This window comes from Chanos chanos, chromosome 5 (assembly GCF_902362185.1).
Source record: "Chanos chanos chromosome 5, fChaCha1.1, whole genome shotgun sequence".
Taxonomy (NCBI): Eukaryota; Metazoa; Chordata; class Actinopteri; order Gonorynchiformes; family Chanidae; genus Chanos; species Chanos chanos.
The window spans coordinates 22,437,956-22,451,428 of NC_044499.1; the positions used below are offsets into that span (position 1 = coordinate 22,437,956).

The following is a 13,473-nucleotide window of genomic DNA, read 5'->3' on the forward strand; positions in this document are numbered from 1 at the left end:
TTCGATGGGTCGCCAGCCACGCCTCCTTAGGGATTCTTGCCACTTCTGGAACCCGGAGCAACTGTCTACGCCAGAGGGACAGGATACAATGGTCCTGTGCCAACCATCCTACACTGAGAAAAGACTCAGTCCACTTGAAGGAGAACTGTGTATGGCAGAGGAGCCTCTGCTTGACTCACTTACACTACAGTTTTAGTTAGTTGTTTTTTATAGTGTTGGGGCCGCTCTTGGTCAGGGAGAAAGACCGCTGGTTGCAACTGGTTTGTGGTTGTGTGTAGTCTAATCAGTTGTTGTTAACTTTCACTCAGTTGTCTATGTGGTGTAATGTTATATTAGCTTTATTCCTGTTTTTCGTAAGCACTTTCAACCATAGGCTATACTGACTGCAATGTAACTTCGTACAGCTGTGGATAATGTTGCTTGTTTTCTTTTAGTATGTTTAAGCGGTCTTATAACCAGCAAGACGGCACCCCTCAGAATTACATTGTTTAGCCCCTTGTCTTTGTGTGTGTGTGTGTGTGTGTGTGTGTGTGTGTGTGTGTGTATTTTGATTGGCTTTAATATTTTAAGACTCCTTCTTTGTTGTTATAAATTTAGATTTTTATTGCTTGCTCTGGTTTATTTCAGGGGGAGCACCCTTAGCACAGGGGAAGGGGTAACAGTCCCAAACCCTAGTTGTACCCCCCTCCATTTGTCACATCTTTTCATTCAGTCACTAGCCAAATTGAACAGAATTAACTGTTAATTGTAATACCTTTAACTGTATAGACTAGCTGGTTATTGTTAAAGTTGCCAGCAAGGTCAAATTAACAATAACATATTGCTGTGATGCAGTGGATGTCCACCCATTGTCCACTAACATAAGTTAGATAGCTAGCCAGTGTACAATTAAGTACAGTCAGTTCTGTCAGGAGGTGAATTGGCTAATTCTTCTTTCTGCTGAAGTTTCTTCTTTTTCTCCCACTTTGGCATCCTTCTAGTACAGTGCTTAAAATTTTTTAAAGTGATCTTAACTCTGTAGGTTTTGGGAAACTTGCCTCTGCTCAAATATTTGAACAATTCATAAATCTTTGAAAATTAAGCTGATATTTGACAACTGTTGTTTCAGACATCTTGAATAAGAGTATGCAGTACAAACAAATTCAATTTTGGCACGAATTACATGAGTTAAGACATACAAAACAATGGTTTTGTGTGAAATTTGTTAATTAATGTTTTACTTTTAATTAATAATCATTTTGACACATATAGTAGTTTGGGTGTGCAGAATAGTCATTCTGTGTGGGTAGTTTCATCCTAAATGAAATGCAGGAAATCAGTAACCTTGACGGATTGTCCAGTTTAAGTTAGGTTAGATCTGAATTTGCAGTAATTAGTATATTGTATTAACATTAAAACATCCATACATCAGAAATGATAGGCAACTAATAGAAAAAGAAATATTAAAAATAAGTGCACAAATGTTCAATATTTGAAAGATTAATCCAAGGCTCCCTGCTTTGACTCTTAGTATCAGAGCATGAGAAACCTACTCTTTCTGTCTTCCGCTGAGAAGCAGTGAAGACCAGCAGTAGCTCCTGTTACATTTGATTTGTATGTTTGTCACTGCATTTCTGATTTATTGCTCATTTATATGAAGTGTCAAAGTTTTTTGCTTTGCTTTGTAAAGTTATAGATTAGTTGATTTTTAACGATGAGTGCCATTGTGGTGTTGTCTTCCCTTGGTCTGATGGGGACATTGTGAGTGACTTTTTGACATGCGTCTGTGGTGCTGTGCTATCCAAAGGGACAAACACACACATTCTTTAACAGTCTGCAGTAATGTTATACCATTACCACCAGCTGTTAGCCCTAGAGCACGCAGTGCAGTGAAGTTACACTGAAGTGAGACTGATAACACCCTTTATGCAGCTGTGTAATTTGTAAGTATTAGTTGTCTCATGATTTGCTGCCCAATACTGTGATCTCTGGTATACCAGTATAGCTTTATATGATTAAAGTGAGAGCTCCACAAATAAAATCATTAAATCAGACCCTACCTGTCATAATACAGTATCTCAATAACACCTGAAATGACAGTAGACTTTTGATTTCCAATCTGATTCTATGTCTTAAAGTACTAATTTCCACTGGTCCTCTGTGTCAAAGTCAAGTTTTTCTCACTGCAATTTCAAACAACCTATCATCTCTATACCAGGTGTATGTGTGAACTGGTGGGTTGGCATCACTGCTACAGTTCAGAGTTCAAACCTAGACAAACTGGGGGGGGGGGGGGGGGGGGGGGGGGGGCGCATGTTGAAAAAGGTTGAAAACCCCTGGATTAAAGCACTGAATCTTATCAGCTAGATCACTGGAAATATCTTGTAACACAAGGCTGGTAAGGTAGACCTGAATGCAGAGGAGACCGGACACTGAGTCAAAAAACAAAGTACACTACAAAGATCTTCAGAGATTTACACAGGCCTTAGCTTGAGGTCATACAGAAGTGGGATGCTAGGACTGAGCAAAGAACAAGACTAAGGCCACGGGGACACAGCTCTAAACCATAACTAATTAACATAGGCGCAAGCAATAAAGAATTAACACAGGTGAGAAACAAAGACCATTACAAAAACACAAAGACTATGTCGCCCTCTGGTGATCAGCAGAGGAAACAGCAGCCAAAGTCATAAAACAATACTAAAAATTAATTTTTAAATGAAATTAGTCGTGACACACTGTTAGAAGTGCTCTTAAACGTGTCTCTTTCATCTTTAAGTACAATACAGCCTTTTATTACCAGCAGTGTATCAAAGTGAATATTTGCTGCTGTGATGTCCTGGCATGGTCATGAATTCTCACGCAGTAATTACCTTCAGACAGGTCTATCATATTTGAAATTTCTCACTTAATTTATAACTTGCCTCCACAGTCCTCCACCAGGTGTTTTATGCTTTTTTAAAACATATTTGTTTTGACGGGCAATGAAGAGCATCTTGGGATACAGTAAGCTTCTTTAGTGTCTTGTTTATAGATCACCGATCACAGCATTTTTCTTGCATGTTATTATCCTGGATACACAATATTTTTATGATCAATTATTATAGCTTTTTATATTTCCATAACTGGACTAAATTTCTGCACGCATGTGACTATAAGTAATTATTAAGTTTTATATCATGTATTATAAACAATTATGCATAGTACATTATACATTGCAAATACATCTATGATGCAATATTTAAACAGGATTCATAGGAAGTGTTGGAACTTTAACGTGGAACTGGACACTTGTCGTGACTGGTTTTTTAAGTGCTCAAAGAATGTCAGTCATGCAGTCTGTAAGGCTTCGATTTGTCTTTATTTAACAATGTGAGAAACTCTGTCCAGTAAATGCCTCATCTAAAGCCATTGTTTCAGTATCTCACATCACCTCATCTTATGCTGTTGTGTTCATCACTTCATGGTCATACCTGAAAAACATGAGTCATGAGTTACTGTGATTCAGGTCATATGGTCATGTCACTGTGGAACATCTGACACTGTTATCATGGCTGTGAGGTTTGGACAGACCAAGACCCAATCGCAGACCCCACTGGGTAAAATAAGATTTATTCAAAAGGGCAAAAATCAGGAGCCAATCTCAGAAACAGTGTCCAGTCCAAGGTCTAAACCAGGAATCCAGAGAGCAAACAAATCCGAATCGTTATTCAAAAGATAGGTCAAAAACAGAGTATAAACAAGGTCAAAACCAGAGATCCAAAAGGCAACCAAATCCAAAACGTAAAGCGAAAAACAGGTCCAGGTAACACGATCAAACTCACAAATCACAGAGGGCAACTTTCACAAACAGGAAACGGTCACAATCTGACAAAGAACAGACGCCAGCACAGAACTTAAATACACAGAACAATTGTCTTCAAGGACAGGTGATTGGTGGAAGACAATAAGGTGATAATAGGGATCAGGTGAGGGGCGGGGACAGGAGAACATGGGAACAAACAGAAGCACATGGCAAAACAAGACACAAACAAAGGCACATGGCAACACAATTCCCAGAATGGCCAGCAGGGCGGCCAAAAAACAAAGTCCTGACAGGAGTACTGACAATGGCAGTAATATGAGGATGAGCAGTAAAGACATAGAAGGGTTTAACCACACAGACGCATTTCTGTATATCATTTTAATTTTCCCTTATTACACTGCATCATTCTACCTAGAACTTTGAAAAACAGATGCAACAATTAACATAGTCGTGCTTTCATTTATTTGATATATACATTGTGGAAGTCCTTACGAAGGACAATACATGTACAACAGAGAGACATATTTTGGCAGTCATGAAAATAGTCATGAACAAACCTTATTGGACAAAACTAAATGCCCTTCCAATGTTATAAAAATGCACCATGTTACCAACAAGGTAACAAATATTACATGCAACAGTTGCACACAGTTTCACTTCCTTGGGTAACGGTAGCTTTTTAAATAAAAAAAAGCAAGGTTACTAGTGCATACAAGTTTAGGGGTTGATGTAAGAACACTTATTTAATAGGCTACAGAGAGAAGAGGGCCTAATATGGGTTTTATATTTGATCACAGTGCTCTCTTGTTATAGTTATCTGTAAATTGGTGAATTTCTCTTTCATGTGGGCTCCATATTGATATAATCTGGGTGTTAATTTGCCTGTTTCATTTCCCTGAGTCCTCAGCCCTTCAGTTATTTTTTTTAGGAGACAGAATGCTTGGCACTTTTAACAGTGGCCAGTGCAAGTTTAAGCTTAGGACTAGAGTATTGGATATGCAGTCATGTTGAAATGTCAAACACTTTGAGAATTCCTGCAATGTGACATTATAGGATAAGACCCTAACCTTCTTCTCTCTGAATGTGGACCCTGTCTGGCTTTGGTTTCAGTGTTATCTTAGACAGTTTGCCCTATAATGCACTGGCAAAGACCATAATCTTCCAATTAGGAGGGAGGCAGTCAGTCTCCTGTCCCCAAGCTCTGTACCCCATATAACTCCTCTCAACAGCTGAAACCATGACTTTATGTCAATTCTTCAAAAGCATTGTCAGTAAGAAGTTATGAGAAAACCCACTGGAGTCTTTCTGTGGCTTTGTTACTGGAATTGCAGTTTTAGCAAATATGATTCAACCAAGTTCATATCTCTCAAGATGCAATCAATCCTACATTTAGTTTATCATCCTGTTTGAGTAAATGACTTAAATATCAGATTAAATATCATTAATTCAGTCTGGCACAATAAACGTTTATCACCCTGTTACTTCATTCACTCCAATTAATTTTAAGCTGTTTTTGAGGTGCTGTGCATTTAGCCATCAGGGTTTTTATAACTTTTATTCTTGCCCAAACAGCGAATTAAATTTTGAAGAGATCCTAGCGATATACAGTATGTTCTAGTATTCCATGACTAATATTCATAATTTTTAAAAGAAGCACAAGTTCATTGGTCGTCTAAACATTTTAACACATTTTATCCTATGGGCTAATGCCCATTACTGACAAAGGAGAAGACGAGTTTGTACCTCCATGCATGGCATCGAAGCGGACGGTTATGTGGTTCGGGCCAGAGAGCAGTTCCTTCAGCACAGCAAAGTCAAAGATGTTCCTAAGCACATTGGCATAGGCCTCCACTGAGTCCACAATCTCCACTGAAACAGAACAGTGAGACTAAGAGCCCAGCCCATGGTTTCAATGGATCGTGCAAAATTAATCATGGTTTCAGTGTTTTACAACATAATTCGATTATTCTCTAAAGCTTTAACATTATTATTGCTATTATCATTATGAATTACATATTTAACATGCGTGTTACATCTGCTTGTGTTTTTCTGCACTGAGGAGTTATGGGCATGAAGTTACACAGATGCTTGTGGAAAAACATCCTCACCTGTAAAGGGTTTAAACTTGTTTTCCAGGTCAAATATTTGCTTGCCAAGGGTTGTCAGGTCCACTCTGAGGTCAGGGCATATAGCATACTCCTCAATGGTCCTGCTTATCTGGAAGATTTTGTTTGTGATAGCTACTGGCACTGAACCTAAAAATGAGACACAGAATAAAACAATGAGTCAGTGGTTACTGTAAATAAATTAAGTGCTATGTGCTAAAAAAAACCCCACTGTTGTCACAGGTTGATGCTTCCTGCCCTCTCCCACAGAGTCCACCTCCCTCTGTCATACCTCCATCAGCAATGTCAAATTTGATGCCAAACTCTCCTTCGGGAGGTCTGTCTGTGACTGGCAGTGGAGAGACTTCCACCAATAGCTTTGATCTTCCTGATCACGCAAGATTCGGCAGCCATTGACACAATGTCACAAGGCGGCCCAGCCGATGCACAAATGGACTTTGTGGATAAAGTTTGGGTTCAAAGGTCACAACAGTGAGATGTGTTATTCCACGTTTGCATTATGTCCCCTATTCAATCTGATTCTTCTCCCAGTATTCATCAGATAAGCCAGAGTAATAAAAAACAGAGCCACCAGAACATCAGCAATAGAAAAACACAAATTATCACACAGAACTCAATCCATGTATGAATATACATAGTAATACCTACTGTACCTAATGACCTGACGTACATAGAAAGACATACTGTGTCTAATGACTTGATAGTGTGTGTTTGTAAACAACTGACTGACCATTAGAATAACTGTCAGATAGAAACCATGTTATATTCACACCAGTGCACTGTGTCTTAAATATAGAGACTGTGGTGATCTGATAAGGGTGTCATCAGGTCAGTTATAGTTGGCTGGTTTTATGCAGTTGCCCAAACATGCCCCCTGCACCTGTGCGATGTATTTGACGGGATAAATTCATGAGGGGTTGATCCTCTTTGATCCTCAGATCCACTTACACTCCGACTGATATAAGAGTGAATATCTTTTTCAATATATGACAGCATTGAGTGGCATGTGCTGGTACTAGTCACATGACACACATAGGGAATGTGGTCAAAGTTTGCTCAGGGGCTTTGCTAATAGAAGAGATTAATGGATGACAGTTTAAGGTAACAAGCTGCAGGACAATGCACTAGACTGAACATACAATAGAGACATTGTACAGATGGGCTAGCAATGCACAAATTTTGTGACACAACTGTCTGATTCACTGAATGTGTGCTGACAATAACATCTTCAACACTCTAGCTAGACTCAACACTTTCTTACGCTTCACTCAGAGTCTTGGTCAAAATCCTGAACACACCATCCATACCTTTACATGATGAAGCTGCAAGTTAAAACCTGATCCCATTGGTTGCTGCCATAAGGACAATGATTTCAGTGTCAGCTCTGCTGAAGTTGCATCCATCACGCCCCCCAACCCCCTCCCCCGCCCTCCCGGAACACACACACTTTTTTCCTCAGCCCACTGGTCAGTGGTTTCTGGTCTGGGTCTGGGGCTGTAGGTAAGGTCAGCAGCTGTAGAGGACTACTATCCATCATTCAGATCAGTAGAGGAAGAAGAAAAGGGGGATACCCATTATCAAACACTCCACCTCTTGGAGAGTCCTTTAGCTGCTCCCAGCATTCCTGAAGCAAATGGCGAGGTAGTTAAAAGGCCAAAGATAAACGGATGGTAACTGAAGACATGTTTCATCACACATGTGTGGGGGCATCACTGTCAGAGATCCCCTCCCCACACACGAACACACACTCACATTATCCCCATAGGACCCATTAAGGCAGATGTCTGAGATGAGTGGCATATCTGAGGGCTAAACGCTGGTGGTCCAGACAGGCACCCTGTGTTTTCATACTCTCCCATTTCAGTGAAATCTGCTGAGTCATGTGACAGCAGGCTAAACACTTTAAGCAGCACTAATGATGAGTCACTCTGATCACCATGGGCTGAGATAGACCTTAATGAGTTCTGACACACAGGCAGCACATCCACCAGGCACATTAAAATAAATCAAGAAATGAAGAATATGTGTGGCTTTGGACCATGAGGCCAAACCAGAGCTTGTTATCACTGCATTTCTCCTGCTGCAGGAAAGCTCTGACACAGGGTGAGCACATATAAATGACAGTAAAAAAAAAAAAAGAAAAGAAAAGAAAAGAAAGTTAAAGGGAAAAGAAATGAATAAAAGATTTTTAGCTTTGATGAGGTAGAACATGATATGTACATAAACTGCATTTTAAAGTTTTGTGTGTGTGTGTGTGTGGGTGTGTTTTAATCTTGTTTGTTTGGTGCGTGTTGTTTATTTGTTTGTCCCAAGCCCATGGCACTAAAAGGGGAAAAAGTTGCAAACAGGTTAAGATGTTCAGTAGGCATTGCAGCTGAACTGTACCATCTGGGTTGGATGAGAGAGAATTAACCACCTTTTGTAAGACGCACAGTAACAAGCAATTTTGTTATCACAATTTGGTCTTACTAAGACAGCTACTATGCAGATTCACAATCTGTCAGTATCCTTCAACACCAGAGATGATAGAATGGAGATAATTATGGAAAATCTTCAGAAGGGGGCAATCTTGCCACATCATTTGACCGTGGACACAAGGCTAACAGTAAAAGACCAACGTAATTTGTCTTAACAGGGCGTTGGCCTCCTTGAGCCACCAGAATAGCTGCAGTGTGCTTTGGCACAAATTCTACAAGTGTCTGGAACTGTTTGGAAGGGATGCATCACCACTTTTCCATGAGAAATTTCATCATTTGCTGTGTAGTTGCAAGCGAGAGAGAGAGTGAGAGAGAGAGAGAGAGAGAGAGAGAGTAAAACAGAGAGAGAGAAAAATCTTTGTCGTTAATTTCTGAGCAATGTGATTTTACTGCGTCACTGCATTTCTTTTAACTGTTACTTCAGGTGTGATAAAAGAAATGAAAATATGTCATGATTTGTTTTTTTATTTACAAGACTTCTAAAAATGTAATACATAACAGACATTTACAGCATGCATGTGTGTTATCATGAAGTCAATATGACTCAGTAGTAAAACAAAAGGACGAAGATGATCCCTTTAGTTCAGGAACATCTCACAACACCTGTCACAGCACCGGGTTCTTCTATGCATTAAACAGGGAGACTACCCCTCCGTTCACAGCTGCTGTTGAGTTAGGACAATATTTCTCACTTCAAGTCCTAGGGATCCACAGGGTCACATATCTTTTGTCTGCTATATTCAGGCAATGACACATGATTCCACAAACTGTATATATATATATAAAAAATCCTGTAAATCTTAAGTTTAGAAACAGTGAGTGAGATGAACACAGATCAATAAAAAGACTTAACCACAGTGCTCTAATTGTGCACATACTCAAGAAGTGCTGATAAGAGTGAACAAAGCCAGCTAAGGAAGATGGCAGCTAAGACAAATGGTGTCCAGTGACAATTTATTCTGTTAAACCATCAAGTGCTATAGATGAAGCATTGACACCAAAGCGTAATGTTAGGAACTGCAGTGTTCGATGTAGATCTTGTTTTATGTTAGCGAGGCCATCCTCAGCTTGGTGTTGGTATTTAGTATGAAAAATGTCAGTGGAATGAGTAGCCATCCCTACAGAGATGGCGTTTTATGCGCCGTGGTATATGGAAATTTGTGTGGATCTGAGCGTACGGGTGTTCGCCCTGCCGCCGGATTTCCAGTGGATCCCTTTCCTGCGCCCTCCGCGACCTCCGGATCGCCTCATGATGACTCTGCCGTTCAGGTTGATCTCCCCACATTCACCAAACCACCAGCCACCTGTACATCATAACCACATAACAGCCATTTAAAAACAGAATCTGTTGTTCTTTACATCGGTTAGTCCACCTCAGTGCTCCCTAACGGGCCCATAACCAAAAGAGATAAAAAAAAATCACAAAAAAAAACGTAGCGTCTTAAAAACATGTGACACAGGGATGACATTACACAATACCACCTTCAATGCCTTGCAAAGATGTGCATACTTTAGGAAAGATGTGCCTTTGTTTACTCTGACAGGTCTTCATTTTATTTCTCTTTCATTTCATTCTTTGTTTTATGAAACTTTGTTTTATGGAATTTTCAGAAAAGTTGTATCCCTGACTATCTTGACTGTCTAGAGCAATACACAGTAAACTGGCTACAGCAACAAATAGCAGATGAATGGCAATGTAATTAAAATTTCAGTTCACCTGCTTGAATAGCATGAATGCTGATTAGACACATATGCCAACACAGTTCATGTTTTCTCTTTTGTTTATCGTCCGACTCATAAAATCAGTCAAGCACTGGGTACCTGTGTAGTCCTGGATGCAGTTTGGTTCATTTATCCTGTGGTTGCAGTCTTTAGTGGAAAAAGGAATGCCAGCCTGAGTGTAAATGACACGGGCCTGGTCACCAGACCCATCGCTGAGATGGATGGTGTAGTTGGAGTCAGGACCCTCCAGAACATACTGATGCTCTTTAAATTTCTTCTCCTGTTTCCAGTCCTCTGTCTGGATCTGGAGGCGGGACTCTCCGGCTTGCCTGCTGATGGAGTGGATCTTCTTGAGCCCCAGCCAAAACTCACCTGTTTGGGAACCGTGGCCAAGTCCGTAAACAATGACAACATGACAGTACTGAGGTTGACAGTTCGTCCTGTTTTATCATCATGTTGTGTTTAACTTTTAAAGGAGAACTTTGGACGTGTCTGGGGAATCAGATATTACTTCACATCAGACCTGAGCCAAGTAAGTATTCGAAATGTTTGAACTGGTATTGCTTCAGCACACTCAGTCCTGTTAAATGTTGTAACTTTAGTAGAAGAATAAATAAGGTAAAGGAGCACTGTAAGAATACACTAAGCCATTCAAATAGTCAATAGATCCAGGTCTGGTTCACATTGCTCACCAGAGGAATGCAGAAGACTGATTTAGAATAAAGTTTTCTGTACTTCTTTGATCTTTGGTGCTCTCAAAGGCTGGTTTCAATTACTTCAATAGAAGTGTCAGTTGTATGAAGACAGAGCATTGTTGCATAATGAAACATGCATGTAAAATTCAGAGGAGATACTGAGAGTGGCACTAAGCTGTCAAAACAGTTCAGTTGGGGAGCTTGAATGGAATGTTCTAGAGGTGCACTTATAGGCTTCGGAACCCATTATGGGAATCCACATTCCAGAGACGTAACTCACTCTGAAAGTCTCCAAACCCATTCTCATAGTTTTCCCAAGACTGGTTGAAGTCCACAGAGCCATCTTGCCTACGCTGGATGACTGTAAATGCCCCATCTGAAAAAAGGAAAGATTAGAGCAAAACTTACGGTCTAGCAATACTTCAGCATTATGTGTGCACACAGTCTGTACAGCTATAACTGCAACCCAGCACTCTCCCTATCACTTCTCTTTGTCCTCCCCCAAAAATCGTATCATTCACCATTTAAATCCATCCATGTTCAGAGCAATTTTCACACCACAAAGTCACCTGGGACAGTCTCAGACAATAAGGTAATAAGTTGTCAGAGGACCCGGCGGTGTTTAATACAGGGCAGTTGTCATATGTTTTTGTTGAGGTTTTACTTAAATCTCACCTTTTGTAAAGTCACAGTACACGAGAAAGGGCTCCGACTGGTTTGGCTGGATAGCGTATACACCACTGACTGTCTTACCCTTCGTGAAGACTTCACCACAGTCCACAGGCAAACCTACAACAAGAACAACCACAATTAATGCTGAAAAAAACCCTCCAAATATCTAAAACAAGACTACATCAAAGACTGGTCTTTATCCTCACCATTTGACAAACTGTCATCAGAGGAATAATTGGACAGAAATCCCGAAACGTTGTACACGCTGACATCCCAGCCAAATTTGACGCCTGTGTCTTGAAAGCTGTCATAGCTGAGCTGGACGTGGAATAAATGTTTAATGAACAAACATTCAGCGCATACAACACCACAGCCAAGTCCATAAACAAACTATTAGCAAGAGAAACTAAAAATGTAGTTTGGACCATGTTCTCCTGGTAGGTCAAATGATGTGTGTGGATGGACAAATCTGCAGTCTTGCACAAGAAACAGACAAACAGAAACCTTGAACTACCTTATCCTCCAGGCTCTTGATCTTGTTTCTCTGGTAGACGAGCTGCTCATTTTGCTCCCTCACCGCTTTCAGCAAGTCTGTAATACTCCTCTCTTGTGCATGTATCACCTCCTGATGGAGACAAGATTTCACAAGATTCACTTTTATAACTACAGACTTTCCTGTCATTCTTATTCATTTCTCTTCACTGGAATGGTACAGCTCTGCCCGTGTGAAAGGAACATTTTTTTTTCAGTTGCACAAATGGAAGATCATCAAAAGAAAATGATGTGCGTGTTAATAGAGATCATCAACAAACAGGCAAAGTGACACCTCATGAAACCATTACTGAAGTTTCTTTGTATTTCCTGCCTTAGAACCTCTGACGTGGAAGGGCTCTAAAGTTCTTCTCCCACATGGATACCTTTGGTTGCTCCTTTAGGTATAACACAGGCTAAAAATAACAGACTCGTGCAATCATAAAAGTTAAATTTGCATATCAAAAGTGACATTTAGTCACCCCATTGTAAGACTCAGCCCATGCCAGAGCTCCACAGTACTTTCCTTTCGCAGCAGAGGTTAAGGCAGCAGTTGCTGGGAATGACATATGCAAAAGACACTGAAGATGAAGTTTATATCCAAGAAACTTCTAACTTAAAATTGCAATGGTTGTCTCTGTTCTCTCTTGTCAAAAAAGTAATCTGTCCTGTGAAGGCAAAGACACAGTGTATGCTCTCTGAAAGTTTGAGTAAAGGATGCATTGATCTGGTCTCACCTTGAGTCCTGAGATTTCGGCTGCCTGATCAGGTGTAAGCAGGCCCTGGGACAGATCGCTCAGTTTCTCCTCCAGCCCTCCCACCTTCATCTTCAGCTGGCTCCTCTCCTGCATCAGGTCTTCCACCTTTGAGCTGATCTCCAGCGACAGGCTCTTGATCTCCTCGTTCTTGGCTTTCAGTGCACCAGTGGTCTTCTTCAGCTCCTCTTCCTCCTCCTTGATCTCACTGGTTAGAACCGAGAGCTGATAGAAAGACTTATCGAAGATATTGAGCTTATGAAATATGTCATTGATCTGTCCCTTGGTCTTCTGAACAAAGTCCCTCAGGCTCTGGCCAAGCTGAAGAAGGCCGTTGGCCAGGAGTCGAACTTCCTCCAGGGCTGCGAAAGGGGACCGGGTCTCCACCTGAGGCTTGGGAACAATCGGGTCCTCTCCTTCCTCTTTGTTGTCATCAACAGGAAAAGTGTACGTCAAAGCCACAAGGGTCAGCAGCAAAGCCAGCTTCATGGTTTCTCCTCTTGGTTCACTCCGTTTCTGTGTTGTAAACGGCGTGGCTGAGGTCCTCTTCAAAACCTTGTGAAGGAAGGAAGATCACAATGACTGTCTCATCTCCTTTTTATGCACCTCCTCCTTTGAGGAGAGTTGATCATTAAACAAGTTCAGTCTGAACTACTGTAACCCTGCGAAGCCCAACTGTGTCTCAGATGTGCAAACAAACCACTGAAGCAA

General features: G+C 40.8%; 1 protein-coding gene across 2 annotated transcripts; it reads right to left on the bottom strand.

The window, feature by feature from the left end:
- Positions 1-8,836: 8,836 nt before the first annotated feature.
- On the bottom strand, positions 8,837-13,336 carry LOC115811969 (angiopoietin-related protein 3). Of its 2 annotated transcripts, none has more exons than XM_030774436.1 (7): positions 12,745-13,336; positions 11,991-12,101; positions 11,683-11,794; positions 11,480-11,593; positions 11,085-11,180; positions 10,209-10,481; positions 8,837-9,691 (listed from the first exon to the last, which is right to left on the bottom strand). In XM_030774436.1, exons 1-7 carry the CDS (start codon positions 13,249-13,251, stop codon positions 9,522-9,524), a joined length of 1,383 nt encoding a protein of 460 aa, XP_030630296.1. In that variant the 5' UTR covers positions 13,252-13,336; the 3' UTR covers positions 8,837-9,521. The 2 variants fall into 2 exon arrangements, with proteins under 2 accessions (XP_030630296.1, XP_030630297.1); XM_030774437.1 differs by having other exon boundaries at positions 9,581-9,691; positions 10,209-10,476; positions 11,081-11,180.
- Positions 13,337-13,473: the final 137 nt, after the last annotated feature.